Source organism: Frieseomelitta varia, unplaced genomic scaffold, assembly GCF_011392965.1.
Source record: "Frieseomelitta varia isolate USP_RPSP 00005682 unplaced genomic scaffold, Fvar_1.2 scaffold_447, whole genome shotgun sequence".
NCBI lineage: Eukaryota > Metazoa > Arthropoda > Insecta > Hymenoptera > Apidae > Frieseomelitta > Frieseomelitta varia.
In genome coordinates, this window is record NW_025110198.1 from 180,363 (window position 1) to 199,477 (window position 19,115).

At 41.6% G+C, this 19,115-nt stretch overlaps 1 protein-coding gene across 2 annotated transcripts in view; it reads right to left on the minus strand.

Annotated features, from left to right (window-relative positions):
- LOC122532326 overlaps nucleotides 1-16,494 on the minus strand; it is a 28,406-nt gene extending 11,912 nt beyond the window's left edge. Inside the window, exon 1 of one of the 2 annotated variants that reach the window (XM_043661019.1) lies at nucleotides 16,015-16,494. In XM_043661019.1, coding sequence (XP_043516954.1) covers nucleotides 16,015-16,081 — 67 coding nt within the window. In that variant the 5' untranslated portion in view covers nucleotides 16,082-16,494. Of the gene's footprint in view, nucleotides 1-15,076; nucleotides 15,487-16,014 lie in introns of those variants that run through there. The other variant, XM_043661020.1, reaches the window with a different exon arrangement.
- Nucleotides 16,495-19,115: the final 2,621 nt, after the last annotated feature.

Genomic DNA, 19,115 nt, shown 5'->3' on the forward strand with positions numbered 1-19,115 from the left:
ATGTATATTATCTCAATCACTGTAGACGCTGAACTCACCTAATCTCTAAGGAAACGGTTGAACAAACGAACAAATCTTTTCTACGCTCGGGATGCGCTTCAACGAGACCGAATTCTTAAAGGAATGTACCGAAAACTGAATTCGATTCACTCGAGGTTATCGAGAAATTTTCTGATCTATTCAATAAAAAACTAATTATATGTCACATTGTATAGCATTACGAGCATTGAAACTTGCGCAGCTACTATAGAAAATTACGTACACGCGTAATGGAAGTAGTTGGAAATATTTTGCCAAATAAAAATTAAATTCGATTATTCCTGCGTTACACGTTAATGGTAAAGTATTCCACGTGAAAGGTAGAGAAAAATATTGAATAATACACGAGGATAAAGACGAACGTCTAACGGTCGATCTATCATACTTAGAACGGTTAATTAAAAATAATTCACGGATTCATTTACATGTATATTTCTATCTTTTGCGTTTTATCTTCGTTCCATCATATAGCATATACTACATTCTTGTTATTAATAACAGCAATTGAATTCTTATTATTAATAACAGCAATTTAATCGATGATAAAAATGTAGGAATGCAATCTTGAGCGTGAGTGTATCAATTAATGTCGTTGCTCGATTCCCCGCCTGAGAAATGGACTACACCTTGCGATTGTACGTATTGTAATGAAACGAAACAACATTTCATTTTGTCGACAAGAAATTAACTACGAAATCAATTGGTAAGACTGCGATCTATGCGCGTCGTGCCGCGATCGTGAGCATCGTTACTCGGGGTACGTTCGAGCGGTACAGAGCCAGCGGGGGTGCCGACACCCCCCACGGATTTCTATGGTAATCGAGAAATCAGTCACGGAGACATCGAGTTCCCCTGAAATGGCTTACATTGCAACTGACTTTTACATCGATAAGGGAGCTCTTCTTCGAGAGCTCTCTCTTTGCTACTTCCGGTTGCAAACGGAGTGCACCGCTCGTAAATTGATACGCCTTCAAAGTTACAGTTAGAACGCGATGCTGGTTGGCGAGTTCGACTCTGGCCAGTGTCAGGGCATGTCATATTCTTGCGTTCGAGTCATTTATTCACGAGCGTGAATAACGAAATGGAAAAAAAGAAGACAAAATTATTGTCAAAGTCACGCGTCAAGATATTTAAATCACCACAAAAGGTCCACAAATTTATTTAAATAAATATTTGAAAATTAAATTACTTACACTTAATAAAAATGAAAATAATTTTATAAAGTTAAATTTGTAAAATTTTTCTCAATAAAATAAATAAAATTTAATTTAATTTACTTAATATAATTTAAATTTAATTTTATTAAATGTCGGAAACATGCAGTTTTCAGCATTAAACATTCAGACTCGAGTTTAAGGACGACTACATCAGGCGCTAAACTAAAATTTTGGTTCCAACGAATCCACGAAACGTGAACTGCAGGTGAACATAGGTCTGCATCGGTTGGTAATTAACAACTTTAGCGATATTAACTGCCACGATTTCCAAGGTGTCCATATCGTAGGTCGTGCCGCCGATTCTCGTTACCAAACGACGACGTTAATTAAACGGATGCCTACGTTTTCTGCAGTTATGCAAATAAATTCGCGTTCCATCTTGCGAGAACCTACGAGCCCTTACTAATTCAAACGTCACTTCACAGCGCATAATTCAATTACTCGACTTACTCGGTTGTCGTTCCCTCGATCTCCACGCGCCAACGCCGGTTATTTTCCCTTCAACAATGCAACAGTTGCGCGCGTCCCCTCGCATTACGTTTTCTCAGAAAAAGACGCGAGCAATTTCAATGTCTGCTTAAGGATTAACCGTTGGCGAATGACTGGAGGCAACAGCTGACACGTTTCCCTCTATGCGGGACAGGTTGCAACAGTTTGTTCTGTCAGTTTGTTTCTCGAACGAATTTACAAACGAAGAAAGAAAGAAAAAACCGAGAAACGTTACGAATATACAATATTTATTTTTTACGAAAAAAAAAAAATCTATGAAACTGTAAGTAACTAAAATTACTCTACCAATTCTAGTTCTGAGATTTTTCTACATTCTAATAAGAATAGTATGATGACCAACGTGGAAGAAAATAACTGTTCTCCCGCTAGGATACCTACCCTAAAATTTTTCTCCGTTCAAGAGCAAGAACAAGAATTTCTGTCGACTCTCGAGAATACTCGATACTCGTGAAATATCATAATCGAGGGACGAGAAGTCCATCTGTTCTGCACCGAGCTAGCAGAACGCACGAAGTGTTCCACGACTACGTAACAGGATCGAAAGTTGGTAATCGATGCGAGGCAGGTTGGCCGCGAGAGTGATAAAAGAGGAGCGGATTCTGTAACGGTGATTTCATTCCGGTTCCTTTGACCATGGCGCGATTACAACAGCTGCCAGCGGTAAATCACCGATCAACAGCGATCATTAGCGCACCACTATTCTGCCGATAGGTGGAAATGAAAAAATCGCGATGTGTGTAAATAATCACGCAGATATCATACTGGAAGAGGGATCGAAAAAATTGAGGAACTTTTAAACAGACTCTGCTTGAAACTGCGGATCGTAAGAACTTTTTCGAAAAATATTCTTACAGAGATAACAGATGAATAAATGTTCTTAGAAGTAACTTTTGCTTTTCAGAGCAGAACTTGTAAAATACTTTTCTGTCGGAGATAGAACAGATATTAAAAAACATTTTTTCGACATTTGTAGCAAATATTGACACTGAATGCTATTCAATGAATAGCATATATACTCGAATATAATACTGGATTTTTAATTAAACGTTATCTGAAATAATCTTTTAGATTTCACGAGAAACACTATTTAAAAGTGTGTTCCTAAAGTTAATAATATATAATTCTTTTAAAAACGAACAGAACCTGTTGAAGAGGAGATCTCTTCTCTGGAAAAGAACGCGTGACAAGTCGACACGTTTTTCAGTTTTACCATTTCTCTTTGAATGGTGGCAAATTTTTCTTTCAACAACGACGAATTCAAGCATGAGTAACGATATCTCCTGCGTGAGCCAATTTCACATACGACACGTTTATTAACTCGTACACACATTCGGTCTTGCATACTGATGCAAATAAGAATCCATACGCTGTACATCGATCTATTTCTGTATCAACACGCCGCCATTTCGATCCCGATGGCTCTAGAAACTGAAACGACAAGTGCAACGATCGATACCTCATCTTTGTCTCTTCCATTTCCTTGCTTCCTGCTCGATAAATCTTTCAAATTACATAACTGAAGACAGCGGACCGGTTTCGATGATGAACGTGCAATTTCGGTAGAGCAAAAGCTAAGTGATTCCACCTTTAATCGTCTCCAAGATGTAAAGAGACGTTCCCCATTCGCTAGAGAATCGTTAGAGAGATTCCACCAGGAGATTGGCAGAAAGTCTTCTTCGAACGCCACAGGCGAGTCTCAAACACGCGTTTCGCTATTTTCTGCCTCGCGTCAGGCCGCGCCGAGTTGTTAAACGATGTGCCAGGAAGCAAAGATTGCGGCCGTTTGGCCGTCGAGGTGGGCGATAATGTAGTAATCGATTGCCAGCAGCGACTGAACAACTTCTATTCCTTAACGGTGGAAAGAGAGCTTGAAACTCGAAACTCGAAACTCGATGAAAGAGGGAAAACAGCACTTTGGATCGTCCAATTTAAGACGATCTTCGGAGTCGACGAGAAAGAAATTAAATAAACAAATCTGATTGTACAGCTTTAGCAGACGGAAGAAGCTTTTAGGAGCATTAGAGAGTTTAGATGGAATAATCCGAAGGACAATTTTCAAAGAATTTCCAAATATTGAAGCAAGGAAATTAATTTTAGTCGCCTTTCACGACACGCAAAGAATATATCTCTGATTGTGCGAGTTGTAACCAACTTACGAGATAAAAGGATATTTATGAGCGTTAGAAAAAAATTTTTTAGAGAACTTTCGAATGTTCGAACCAAGGAACGAAATTAATACTGAACAAGAGTAGAAAAGTAAATTTCCTTTTAGTGGCCTTTCTAACACGCAAAGAACGACACGTTGGATCTATTCTATCCCGAAGGCCACGGCTATGGAATTCGGTGCTGAGAGCTGTGTCGTTTCTATCGCAGCTACTGTTTCGACCCTGTCGGGCGTAATCGATTGCGCGGAAGCGATCGGCTGTGCGTTGCATACCAAAGTCAGCTATCCACCTATGAACGCGAGCAACACGAATCGTAGAAATCCTAGGAATATCGTGTTCATGCCAGAGGGACAGGTTCCTTATCGAAATTCTTCGAAACGACAGTGAAATACAGCGGCTCGGCCAAGTATTCGAGCACTTATCTGCAGAAAGCTTCGCGCGAATATATTATGCATGTTAAAATTTCGATAAATAAGCGTATACTTGAATAACAGAACCACCAGAGGTAGAATTTTATCTTCCGCGTCAATTATTATTTAAAGTACTGTACTTTGTACAAATATTTTATACAAACTTTACTGGTACCGTGTGAACTCTGGGTAGTATTGTTTTAAAATTTCTACGACATTTTGAACTTCAAATTTTCCTTCATATCCACGTACTTTTATTAAGCTGACGTAAAGAGTAACTGCGTTTGTGCGTTTGTGTGTGTGCAAACGAATTTTTCACGAAAAACATAAACTTTATCAACATATTGACCATTCTGTTCGTTACGTTTTGCGATCTTTCAAGCAAGTTCATGATTCTGCGGTCAAAAGTGTTCGTATCTTTTCGACAAAGAAACTTTTAAACTAATTCTGATTTGCTGCCGTAGCTTGACTCTTTATGAACTTATCCAGCTCATAAAACTTCTTCCTTTTGGAAGAAGGAAGGAAAAATGTAACAAAATAATATGACGAAAATGTTGATATCGCCAAATCGAATTTCCACTTCGAAATCGTGTATTTTATTTTTTTTAAAATAAAGCACGAACAATCGATGAATTATCAGGTTACACAATGAATCTGCTTCATCTTAAAATGAAGTCAGTCCACCATTAGAAACAAAACGCAATCTCTTGGCCAACGCGATGTGTATTAGCTACATCATTTTTCGGAATAAATTTCACCAAAGGACAACGTTCACCCTTCCACGTTCTTCTCTTCCTTTATCCGTAATTTAATGCGCAGAATGCGCCGCTCTCTTCGAAGAAGGTTTCTACTACATCGAGGGGGCTGTCGATTTCCTTGCACGATTCGAAGAAATAATTGTCCAACGGTGAGGATGCAAATGCGATCGGAGGATTGGTCGGTCGTAGGGTCGCGGCTAGTCACGAAACACAAGAGAGAGAGACACACACACACAAACACACACACACAGAGGGAGCAAGGTGCATCGCGCACTCGCGCGCCAAATGCAGAATGAATAATTTATCATGGCGGCGATCCGTGCACAAATTATGCGCGTAGCCGACCGACTACCGTTATGCACATTTTCGGTAATCTCGGCGAACGATTAAATCGGCGGTCCAACCGCATCGCAACCGGCTCTCGATTATTTAAATAATTTTACGCCTCGGCTCGCCGGTGCGTAAAACGTTCACACGCGTCGTTACGCGGTCGCGTTTTCTTTTCTTTTTTTTTTTTTTCGGTCTACATTCTTTCGATCTGTTGTACGCGCAAACGTAACGAACCGCGCCGATTTTTCAACCGTGGTATCCGCGGTATTCCAGCGGAGAACAAAGTCAGCAGGATTCCTTCGTTACCGCCGACGCGTGACGGAATTTCATCCCTAAAGTACTAACGCATTAATCCATTCAATTATAATCTCAGCGACAGATTTGACAGAAGTTAAAGGCAAATTTAATTTGAAACGTGCAAATTTCTCGAATCGAACGAGTTACGAGTAGCTATCCTGGAGTGTAGTTAACCTAAACCTGACCTCACCGATCAATTCCGCTTTTTTTAATAAAGTCTCGGATAGAGGGAAAAATATTTCTTATTTAGGTGCCCGTCACACGAAAAAGAGACAGCACGAATAATTGTGCGAATTCCAAGCGCCACAAAGAGATTAGATTCCCTCCTGGAAGAAATAATGGGCGAATAGCAACGAAGACAAGGCGAAACAGGAGTAATTTCAAATGATATTCAGAAACCGAGGCGTCGTTCCCTCGTTGGAGACGTCCAAAGAATCAACAAGGAAAGGACGAACTCGCGGAAACAATTAAATCCCGTGATCAGATAGGCGCGCGAGTATCCTCTGGAAAATGTATTCCGTGCTCGGGCCTGCAGTAGCACAAAGTCTGGATAATAAAGCGTGCCGGAAGTCGCCCGGAGATAGATCCAACCCGATTCGATGTCTCGACGATGACAGTACAAGGAAGCCTCTCCTCCTTGGAATGACAAAGGATTATTCTTCCTTAGGACGAGCGCTCGCTACGTCGCGATTACGCAGGCGAAACTTGTAGCCGCGTCACGGCGCGATACCATCTCTCGAATTCGATCGATATCCAACGTGTTTTCTTTTCCTTCTCTGCGAACCAGCGGATGCAACGAAAAAAAAACTGATCGTCGTGGTTAGGTCGCAATTAGCGATTAAAGTCAAAGCTTACTCTATTGAGACGATAGAATGTTACGACTAACATCTTAGCTGTGAATAACTGCGAGTTATACTCGTCGTGAAGAAATGGCAATTTTTTGTGTAACGACGAGTATACTCGTCATGCGAGAAAAGTAATTATGATTTGTTACTTGAATTAAATTTCTCGTGAAACGTATTTGTAAATTTTGGACATTTTGAGACTAAACTTGACTGATTCCTTTTACATCATTTCTAAATATTTTTTTTTTTTTTTTGCTATTAATATTCATTAAGTTAAACAATAAAATTATCCATTTTTCAAAAAATTACCAGTGTTATTTCCTTATCATTTGATTCAAGCAGCTGCACATACTTTCTGTATTTGACTAGTATAATCGTCATTGCGTCGTTTTAGCAAAACCACAGCTAAGAGGTGTGAAATTGATCTAACTTATCACAAAAGTTTGGCTGCACCTATAATAGATAGAAACAAGTACACGTTGTGCATGTACATGGCATAATTAAAAAAATTAAGATGTAACGAAATATCAAAGAAACGAAGTACAAAATATAAACGCGACTAAGCAAGTAACTTTTGGCCTATATATACATATATTTATACTAGTCTAGACTCAAGTTCAATCGCATTCTCACAGTGTTCTCTAAGACTCCTGGCCACCAAGAGAAAAATGACACTCGGTTTCATGGTATGTTCGCGTTCAATTTATTTTTTATTTGAACGGTGTCGTTGCCACGGCCCATAACGTGCAATTATTGCCGCGTATAAGTAAATGTTGCCAAGCAGAGCGCGCTTGAACCAGCGCGTATTTATTGCCATTGATAGCAGCAAGGTAACGATCACCGGTAGTAGAAAAGCGGAATTTTTCGATACAGTATCCGCGCGTTCCAAGAGACACGTACGAATGATGCCTCGTCCGTTTCGCAGCTTGTACACGCGATTCGCGCTTGATAACGCGAACGCATATTCGACACGATTCTCCGGCGAAACGTCACTTTTTCACTCTTACGAGTACGACCGTTTCTTGGAGCCATTCCGAGTATCCAATCTCTCCGCGATTTTCTCCGCGAGCCAGAATGGCCAACGTCACGCTCGCCAATCCGGTTAATTGGCGGCAATAAATTCCGAGCAGGAGAATCTTATTTCGATCAATTGGCTCGCCGATGCCGGATTTTTACGCGAGTAAACGATCACGCTTTGCGTATTCGTTGGACATACCGATTAATTCGAGTGGGCGTTTATGCTACAGCCAGGATTTCACCGTTTTATTAATGATCGTCGAACAATCGTTCTTGTTAATTTTTCGTTAATTCGAAGATATGGCCATGTTTTGAATGAAATATCTGACAGTAGTTATCTATAAGTAACACTCGCTGTTATCTTGAAACAATCTTCTAGATAATTTTTCTCCAAATTGTTTGAATTGCTATGATATGGTGCCATGGTCGGGGGCATAGCCATTTTTTGAACGAAATATCTGACAATTATCTACAAACGATACTCGCTGTTATCTGTATAAACAATCCCACAGATAATTCTTCTCTAAATAATTTTATTAATTGGACTTATCAAGTAATTTTTTATCTATATAAATTCGAGTAAAATTCATCCGATTCTGAAATCAATCGGCATTGCTACGATATGTCTCTGATATCTGATCGAGAGAATTCTCGCGTGCCTCTTTCTTTTTTCGCTAATGGAGGAATTCTTACACGCGGGACTTTCGTTAGTATTTCTATCTCTATCTCATTAAGATCGCCCATACCGTTCAGCGTTATGGCACTTCCTTTCGCTGCAGTAATTATTACGTTCGTTAGCATTAATTCTTCATTAATCTTGAATTTCACCGTGAAGTTTGCGTTGAAGTCGATCTCCCCTCCCCTCCCGTAAAGGCATATCAATTTATTAATGTTTCCGTGATTGTAATGGCATCCACGCGAGAATTTTATGGCCAGCTTGTTCGCCTGTAAACGATCGCCATTCCGTCGTGAAAACGTGGATTCAATCAGATCACCTCTATCCTTTATAAATCTCCCAATTTCGTCGACAATTTCTTTCGTTTCTGCCTTTCTTTCCGTTATTTGTCCAAATTACGTAATTTGTATCAAAATAAAGTTACAATTGCTGAATGGTAGTAATTAAAAGAAAAAAAAACAAAAAATTGTAACGTCATTTTTATTCCATTTTTCAAAAATTATTTAAAACTCTATCGTCTTTCATTATGCTCTACAACGTCGCGTGACGTTTCTCTAACAAGATTCAATTTCTACCAAGTCAGGAAGAGTTTTTTTTTTTTTCCTGATTAAAACTGTCAAAGGATTAAATTCGTAAATCGGTAGTGTTGCTCGACGTTATTTACTCAATGGAAATATCGTCTTTGTTAATGAATCACGAATGACTGGTCAGTTTCAGGAATCACTGAAAAAGGAACACGCACGAATGATTAATGATGAAACGTACGAGCAATAACGAAGCGTATGTCGATCGATTATTATCAGCGGTGAGAACGAGCGCGGTTAACGCTAGATCGACTCCTCGTAATAGGTCGGATCGAATAGAAAGGCAATTATTCGAGTGAAGTTGCAAGTGGCCGGCGATGAAAATGTCGACGAGCCGTCTTGAACTTGAGACACGGCTGAAAAATACAGCACGCAGGGGTATACAGAAGGCTCGATTATACCTACTCCACTTCACGAAAATTGCTGCTTTATACGCGACGCGAGACCAACTTGAAAATTACGTCCTGGATGCGTAAATCCGGTAGGCAGAAATCCTTGGAGCTGAACTACTGAACTCGTCTCCACGCACCTCCGCCTGTTCGACAAATATCGCAAGAGTCCAGAAAAATTGACGACCAATGAAACGAAAACTTCATTCACTAGAAAGTATATTTCTCCAATTGCTATCTAAGCAATGCTGAATACTGAGTACGCGGTTTCGATTAATAATAAATGTGAATTCTCTGAATGTTAAATATTCCTCGAAGATCTCGTCTAGAGAAGGAAACGATTTCAGAGGTAGGCGTGTCGACGAAAAGAAGAGACGAACGCTATCTTTACGTGTCGATCGTCGCGTAAGGCTGTTGTTCGAGCTGGCAAGAAGACACTAGCTGCCTAAAACGGAGGCGAGCACAATTTTTACAGCTCGTTTCACCTTCGCGATGCTTATACGGCATCGAGAGGACGATCGAACGGAAGGAATTTGCCCGTGGGTGCTCCTGTCTGTCCTTCGTCTCCACACACACACACACACACACACACACACACACACGCACACACACACATGCATATACACGCACGCACACGAGCGTGCCCACGCAGTCCCCGGTGACACGACACGCGTGCATCGCGAGTGGTTCGACCGGTATCCGCCATATTTGGCTGGCGAAACAACCGCGTGAACTACGGAGACGCAGAAATCCGCGCCAGGGGAAGAGGTCACCAATGCTATCGACGCGCTCCGGGTTAAAGATCCTCCGTCACTCTGGTCGTTTCAACGAGAGAGAGAGGATCCTGTCGATACGTCTTTGAATTATAACTAAACGAGGATCGTAAATTAAGTGGACGCGGCGAGTAAATTTAACCCGCGGCAAAAAGAAAAAAAAGAAAAAGCTTCTCCTCGGCCGGAGAAGGTCGGTTGCCTTCCTCGTTACCGCCCTATCGATTCTTTGCGTCCTGCAGCATTCCGTCTCTAAATTTAGATAGAGTTAATTCCAGGCACGGAACGAATCTCGAGTCGAAATTCCTTTTTTCGTTCGATGAAACTTGATAATAATTTTTCATTGTCGCGTCGATCCAGTACCTTTTGCCAAGAGAATGATTCCCTTCGTCCGAATATGTAGAATCAAGCTTCAAGTCTTTACAATATCTCGTGTAATATTAAAGTTACACTTGGAAAAATGAGAGTTCCATTGCCATTAATCCTTTGCTGTAACTAAAAACATTTTCTTCAGCTATCGGGGACAATTTTGCAGCAATCCGTCGGTCTCGAATGTGTTAAGAAGTCTGAATATCGCCAACGATCGTAGCACGATTCTTCTATCAACGGATCGTCGTAAAGAATTTCGTGTCAAAGATCGCGACTTTTAGCTTCAATAGTAAAAATCGAACGCGTCGCGTCGAGGCGTCGTTCAACGACCGGCCAGAGCCAAGACCCAGTTACGCCACACCGTGCGGAAAAAGTGGAAAAAGTTTCCCGTCGATCGCGCGTCTCGATAGATCGTCCTTGAAAAAGTAGAACCGCTAGATCAGCCACGGCTAGACGACGTAATCGAGATTGCCAGATAGAACGAACCCCGATCGTGTAATAGCTTCATTTCAAATTCCACTTTGAACCAGCTACGTTGATCCTACGTATAAATCCCTCGATATAAATGCCGACATAAATGATTCATCCAACACTGATCAACAGATCGTGGATTTTTGTGCTGATTCGTGCAAAATTTTAGATAGCAAAAATGCATCAAAACGCAACAATGTGACGAATCTCATCTATATTAATATTTAGTTATAATAATATTTAGGAGGTAAGACAAATCTATGGTAAGACAAACCATAAAATTAGGTTCTATAATAATTTTGATGGGGAAGCTCCTATCCCGCAATGGAGGATGGAATGATCGATCGATCGGCGTCTAGACCTTCTAACGAGATCAGGTATCCAGTTTCCGACCTGGAATCCTTGAGGATCGTTTCGATTTCAAACTGGATCGACGACAGCCTCCTTCTAACAGTTCGAATCCTCTCTCTACTTTTCTCCTCGTTCGGTTCTCCACTCCTTCCCCTTCGTGCAACTGCTTTTCCTACTTATTTCCCACTTTTCGTCCACGGTGGTCTCACAGAAATCGATGAAAATCGATCGGTGGATGGATCGGTTTGCTGAAAACCGGAGTGGCTTTACACCCTTTTTTAGCCTTTTCTCCGCCGCTGTTCGCCGATGTCCAACGTCCGTGCAGATTGGCAACCGGTTTTCCTATGGCCTCTCCCAGCCGATTCCTCACTCCCACTCTCACTCCCACCTCCGATTCCCATTCCAGCGTAGACCCTCTTGCATTCTACGCGTCCTCTTCCTCCAGGGTCGCCGCGTTATCCCATCTTCTCCCTCCAGCCCCTCTTTCTTTTTTCTCTTCACTCTCCCTCCCTAATAATTCTTTCACCGAATCCTTTGTCTCTCTCTCTCGAAAGAAAAACAGGCAAAAATCCGACGTCGGCGGATTTTTCGTCCGATAGACCGGATATACCAAGGAATCAGTCCGAGCCGCCGGATTCGTTGGACAGGCGACACTTGCAACACCCACTCGCCTCGCTTTTCCGCGAATACTTCTTTTACATACAAGGCTCGATCGCGAGGCTCTGTCGTGCAATTAAATGCGAACCGAGCACGGATGACAAACCTGCCACGAATCATTCTTCACGAGAACTTGCCTTCCGAATACGATGGTACGTTATAGCACGTTTGGATTCACGTCGAGTCTCGGGTTTATAAATGAACCTGGCTCACTTTTCCGCGGACTTTACGACAGTTTGGTCTTGTTTATTCCTAAATATCATTATATAGTGAAAAGCACAAATCGTACAGATCTGTTATCGAAATATTAATAGTTGTAAATCAATAAATCCGTGAATTTCGAAACTTTGCCAGTTTCGGTGTTAAATACCGAATAGCCAAGTTAAAATTTATCTCGTAAGTTTGAACGAAGTAACTTCTCGCGCAATTCAAAGGGAGACTTTGTGAAAATTTTTGCAAGTACAACCTCCTTTTGCACGCTTGGAAATCCAGTGAGACAATTCCTGCGCTAAACGTTCAAATACTTTCACTAAGTCGCATTTGAGCTTGGAGAACATCGATGCACGTACCGCGGCAGCTTTTTGCCTCACGTTCAGATTGGCAGCGGCAGAATTTGCCCGGTGAATTCCTCTCGCAAGAAGCGACAGAGAACGGCCTCGGATAAAACTGAGCAAGTACCACTACATCGTCGTTCAAAATAAGAACCAGGGAGAGGAGAAAGAAAAAAAAAAGAAAGGAAAAAAGAAGAAAACAGGGGAAAAACTCGAGATCGATGTAACAGTGTAGAAATCGCTTGAAAGCGCGTCGAGATTCGATATCCTCTCCGGTGAGGTCGATAGGAGGAAATGAAAAAGCGGAGATGGAGCGTAACGCAAAAAGCGTGTTCAATCGCGCAACTAAATCGAGTTGCCCGATTAAAATAAAGTAGCGAGAGGTATACCGGAGGAACATAAAATAATAATCGGCCGTGGATTCCGCGTGTATCGGTATCTCGTATTCGTTCTCTCTCTCTCTCTCTCTCTCTCTCTCTCGAGAAAAAGAGAATCGCGAAAAAGTGAAAAACCGACTATTGACCCGGCCGGAAATGATATCTTCGAAATGGGCTGGGTCACGTGGCTGGAAATGAAGATTAACGAGGAAAAGTGTAACAACCATAAAAACCAGAGACACATCGGTGTAATGAAATTGCAAATAAAGAAACACGGAGTAAGAGAACCGATAATATGTGTTTTATGTAATGAATGTGAATAATAGGATTGTAAATGAAGAAGCACATGTTAGAAGAGGAGAAGCGGTTTGATACACTACAATGATACATAACTTCGTGAAGTTTTATTGATCCTAGAGTCAATAAAATGACTATTGACCGAGCATGTAAGGAGAATAATTCTACAATTATAAAGTAAGCGTGGGTTCGTAATGATAATGTTTGCAAACGTATCTCCCCTCTCAATTACATTTATTCGTTTTATGTGAAATGAAACGAAACGAAACGAACGTTGCGCCTGCCGCCATAAAATTACCCGTTGTCCAAGGATTAATGCCAAAATGAAATACGATTGTCAGAGTTGCATTCATGAAGCCAATTTGAGAAATGTACGTATAAGGGATTTTTTGTTTGCTGCAAACAAATGCTCGTACGATTGGGTGTCCTTCAACCGTTTATGTAACGATAAAGAAGAAGACTATTATTAGAAGACTATTAAATATTGAATCTCGTTAAACACGTTATGTCTGCAATTAACGTTTTATAACTTCTGTATACTTTTTGTCGTTTGGCCGATACAAAGACGATAATGGTGTCTCATTGCTAGCTTGCACCATTACAAAGTCGAATAAAAATTCAAAATGCTTTAACAATGTCCAAAAATATTACTGTCTATTCTTCTTCCCAACAAATAAATATATATATATATATATATATACACTTTCGTAACTCACTGCAGTTAAATTAAGTTTCACCTTCTCTTTTTACGATTCTGCTGTCCACGTGATGCGAATCCAAATCAACAGAGACGCGGGAATGGAATGCAAAATTCAGCTTTCCCTCTGACGTAAGAAATCTTTAAATACAAGGGCAATTTTTCACGAGAGAAACGATTAACTTTCGCACGATTTCTAAAGAACGAAAGAGGAAGTACACCGAACTGAGACGTGTCGTGTCATCCGGCGTCCAGCGTCGTGTGTCCGTTTCCGCGTGGAAAATCACTTTCGTTCTTCCATTCCCTTTCTTTCCGCAACAAAAGGAATCTGAGTGACTGTTTCGATTTTGCTGGTTACAATGAAAAAATCCGGACCCACGTTCATGTTCATTCAACTTCATAAATTGAAGAGTTGAGAAAAGTGTCGGTATTGCAAACACTATTGTTCAAATTGACTTTAGAATTCATCACGTATGTCATCTCGCGATGAATAAATTTATGGAGGTAAATAATTCATTTCTTTTCTTTCTCATCTAACGAAAGTATGAAATTAAGAGATCATGAAGTTGATGAATTTCTCATTAAGGTTACGTAACTTGTTGGAAAGGTAAATGTCATATAACGTTTGCTAGAGGTATTATTAGATTCTGTTCTGAAAACGTGGCAAACGTTCTTTCAAATGAAATGGAATTTATCGAACAGTGAAGAGTAAATCCTGTTGCACTATAATAACAGGACTACACAAACTGTAATTAGTCTTGATTATTATTACACCGTGGATGTTGACGCATTTTTGAAAAATTTAACACCTCAAAAGTCTACAAGAGCGTATGCGTAAAAATATGCACACAAACCGTTCAGAGTAAATTAATAAATCTAAAAAATTTAATAACGTCAGTCACCGATGACTGGCCATATGGCTGTATTAACAGAAATGGTGTAATCAATTTTGTTGCCGACAAAATTAAACTCGATCGATCAAGCCTCAGACGATGCAGACCATTAAGCTCACGACAAGGAATTAACACGTAGAAACGAATTACCACGAGGGAGTAATTGCGTACCATGCGTTTTGATTGCGTAAAAACATGCCCGTCGCTAAATCAACCGATGCACAGAGATCTGTCACCACGTGACAATTTCTATCGTCGACTCGGACAATTCGACGAGGAAATTAATTTTTTTCTGCCAGTCCAGCTGTGACAAAAGCCGTTTCACCGTCCAGCCAATGGACAGTCGTAAGAACGTAAGTCAGTTAGAGGCAACAATTGACGGATAATGAGAGATATACATACGTACGAGTAGCTCGCGTGATTCATTGGGCAATGTTTATTATTCGCACGTAAATCACGCGAATTTCCAGCCTCTCACGCGCTATGATTAACATTCTTGCGTAATTTTCCTTTCCGCTTGCGAAATGATCTAACCAATCTCGCCAACTAAAACGCGTGGACTACTTTTCTATGAGAATTCTAATAGGCGAAAGAAAAAAGAAAAATTCGTGGTTTTCTAACACGTAACTCTTTCACCATCGAAAAACACACACGTCGGATAAACGTGATCACACGCGGTTGAAATCAGTTCTCACTTGGCGCAACGTTTCCGTCAACCGTTCCAACAAAACAGTACAATTACCCTGCTAATCACCACGAGCGCGAATCGCTACGGGTTATTGTACACGGGTTCGCACAACATTCTCAACAGTGTATCTCCGCGAGCGAAGCACACGTTTTAATGGAAACCATCCACCAGATTTACCAGACGCGATATCGTTGCATCGAGGTCGATGCCGATCATCACGTCGCGCGATGAACGAGTGAACGTCCGTCGGCCTTGAGCCACGCATTTACCGTCCACGTGACGTTCCTACGTTGAAATTTGGGCCATGTTTCCTCTTGAGTGTCTATTAACAACATTGCCGATTCGCCAGCTAAATACTTTTTGGAGGAAAATTGACGTTTTTTCGCAGAAAAAATAACAATCCTAAATTAACTAGTCTGTCTAGACTGTAATTGCGATAAAATTCTAGAGTCGATTAGTATTAATTTAACGTCACGTTTTCAGAGAGAGCACGATCGATGACCCATTCAGTGTCTTCCGGAAGAACCGAACACGTGGAATAGATAATTCTGTACGACACGAGATAACCATAGCCGAAAGATAATAGTTTTGTATTATAAAAAAAAAAAAAAAAAAAAAAAAAAAAAAAAAAAAAAATGCACTGTGAACTTGCTCACCGTTCGCTCCTGCCACACTAAAAACATATATCCAGCAGAGAAGCAGTCTCCGGATTCCGGTCTCCATGTCAAATCGCCCGATGAATCTTGCTGAGGCTCTTGAAAGGTCTGAACGAAGGGAATGGAGCGAAAGGGGGAGGAAAAATAGGGAAAAGGGAGAAGGAAGGTGGGAAGAAAGGGACGACGCGGTGTTCTCGCTCTAACCACTCGAAACTCTCATTTGGAGTCGGATTGTTCGGTCTCCTTTCGGACTCAGCTTTCTCGACGCCCTTAGAAAAAGGTATTTTCACTTTTCCTTTTTTTTTTTCTTTTTCTTTTGGTTAAATGTCGATATAGGTGATACGTAGCAGACAGCGTATATTCCGATGGATCACGCAGAGACACTGGGGGAAGAAAGGGGGAAAAAATTGCGAAGATGAGACGCGGCGGCGGAACCGAGTCGGAGTTGTTCCCAGTGCGAGAACGCGAGAGGCACTGACGGGCCCGTACGTTCGTGCACTGGCGGGAGAGTTCGAACACACGTACACACACACAACGAAAAACGCACACCGGAGCCACAGGCAGACGGTGTGCGCAGCCGGACGTCGACGCGGAACGGGGCAACATCTTTTTAACGGCGCGCACGTGAGATCCGTCCGATGGTACTTTGTGCAGCAGGTACCCTTGCCGCTGATACCGGCATTTTTCGCAACCGCTGGCTTAACCTCTCGCGGTCCACCGGTATCCTGCGGTATCCATCTGACGGAAAACACGGATAAAGCTGTAACGCTCGAGCAGGAATCTCGAGGGCACTTGTACCCGAGGGCAGGGATATTATCAGGCGACAGTGGTACAGATGAAATTTCTCTCAGGTTGAAAAGCGATCCAAATGTGATATGATAAACTCAAATAGGATCTCAACGTAGGGCTCTCTGAGTCAAATTTTGGACAAATTCCATTTTAAAACTCTACGTTTGGCAAATGGACGATTTGACTGGCTGTTAAGTAACGTGATGTAGTACGTCAGCGATCAAAGTGATCCAAATATGGACAGCTTCCAACAGTGTGCGAGATGGGCTTCTCCGAGCCACAGATTTTTGACTACATTCAATTTTAAAAATCTAGATTTGGAAACAGACGACTTGAAAAATTGATTGGAACGATCAAAGCGATCCAAATATATCAATGAGATGATAAGATTTTAATAAGAAGATAATTTCTATCGAAATAGGTGTGAAAAAATTACGAACCGATCAAAATTAAATTCCACTTCGGGTGGAACTATTTTGAAAAGTTCTGATATTTCGACCGTCAGCAAGAAGAACTTGCTCTCGCAACGTCGCTTTTTAACGTTCGTCGGGACATTTGTAAGTGTAACGTGGCTATAACGGAGTTAGGGCTGCAAGAGTCTCACCCTAATTGCTCGGTGGATCGATCGACGCTGTAAGATCGATGGGAGCGATACCAAGAAGAGATTATTCTATCCTCCCACGAGCGCGAGCGTAGTTGGCGCGAAGCTGCCGGAGAATTAACGAGCTGAGCACATTTTCGGCCCGAGGAACGCTCCGATATTTTAAATTGCGAGATGTTTATGCACGTTTGGCTACGAAATCGAGTCACGTAGGCCGGCCCCAGCCTTTTCGAGGTTCCTCCTCGTTCGATCGCTCCTTTTTATCTCGCAGTTTCTCGACTCGTCGTTTCGCCGTAGGCGTACAAGTCCAGGTCCACCGACAAAGAGAGAGAGAGAGAGAGAGAGTCGGACAACGTTGGACCTTATATGGATCCGTGTGTGAGTCACTGTCCAAAGTGAACTATGTAAATGCGTTCAACCAACACAAAGAAACTGATCACATCGTCATCCGTTTACCGCGCTATTAATCTTCCAGTTTCTTGCTTCCATGAATATAAATCACGTTATTAGAATAAATATGGTAAATAAAAATGGTCGATTAATTGTCTAACAACATCGAGACTTTTATCAGAATCTTCAAAAATCCCGAATGAAAAATTCATTTTCCTGACTGTTCTGGCAGCTTTAGCGTTAAATCGAAGACTAACAAGCGGAACCGAAGAACGAAAAGAAAGCGGCGAGGCAAAAGGTTAACAGAGGAAGCCGAGAGTGGGCAGGTCAACGAAACCGAAGTCTGGTCGCGGCTCGTTCGACCGGGAGGATCGGTCGCGCATAAATTTATTCAAGTAAAACAGCCTTGGGGGCCTTATGGTCGAACCGAGGCCAGACAAATGGATGTCTGCCGCTGATAGACACTGCCGGCGCGCCATCGTTCGTGTTCGTTCGTACAGAATCGTGCACGCTCGTGTACGGTACCTGGACGGAGTGTACACGCCATACTCCTCTAAGCCCGGAGGTGAAAGTGTCCAAGGATTTCGTAACGAGCAACCGATTGCGGATTACGCTGGGCGACGAGAAATCGTTCGGCTCCGTAACGATCGCCACGGTTCGATGCTAATTGGACTCCTTTCCTCGGAGACTGCCTCGGATAAAAGAACAAAAAAGAATTCGATAATTAAAGCGATCGCACGAGAGGATCGCGTTTCCGGTAACGTGCTATCAAAGAATCCGTACCGATCTCGCACCAAGATCGCAAATAATAAGATTAACGACGTGGGGGATAAAGAGGGAAGACGCGTGTCTATGCTGTTCCAGAATCACATCTTCTCTTTCGCGATCCAATTTAATCGTTCGCAGTTGTTGCAGATTAATCTCGTAGACACAGGATTTAAGGATCAAGGATCGAACGATGATGATTTATCGTGACGTTACACATACGTACTCCCTCGAAGTTTCATGAAATTATAAGACACGCACAGATGGAAGACGTAACAACGAAGAAATATCGCGTTATTTCTAACATTAAAAAATGGAAGTTCGATTGGAAAAAAATTGCGCTAATGAAACGACATCGGCTAAACGTTGATGGATCTCTAAAGTCTTTAGGATGCTGTGTTCAAGTCGAATGTTTAAAAGATGTTTGGTTGGATGACCAACCCGGACAATATTGAATGTATGCAAATACTGACAATAAGCTAGCAACAGTCCACATAAAAGTGGACTGTGAATAGTTAGTCATAAGGGCAAGATCTAATTGTTGGTCATCTATGCT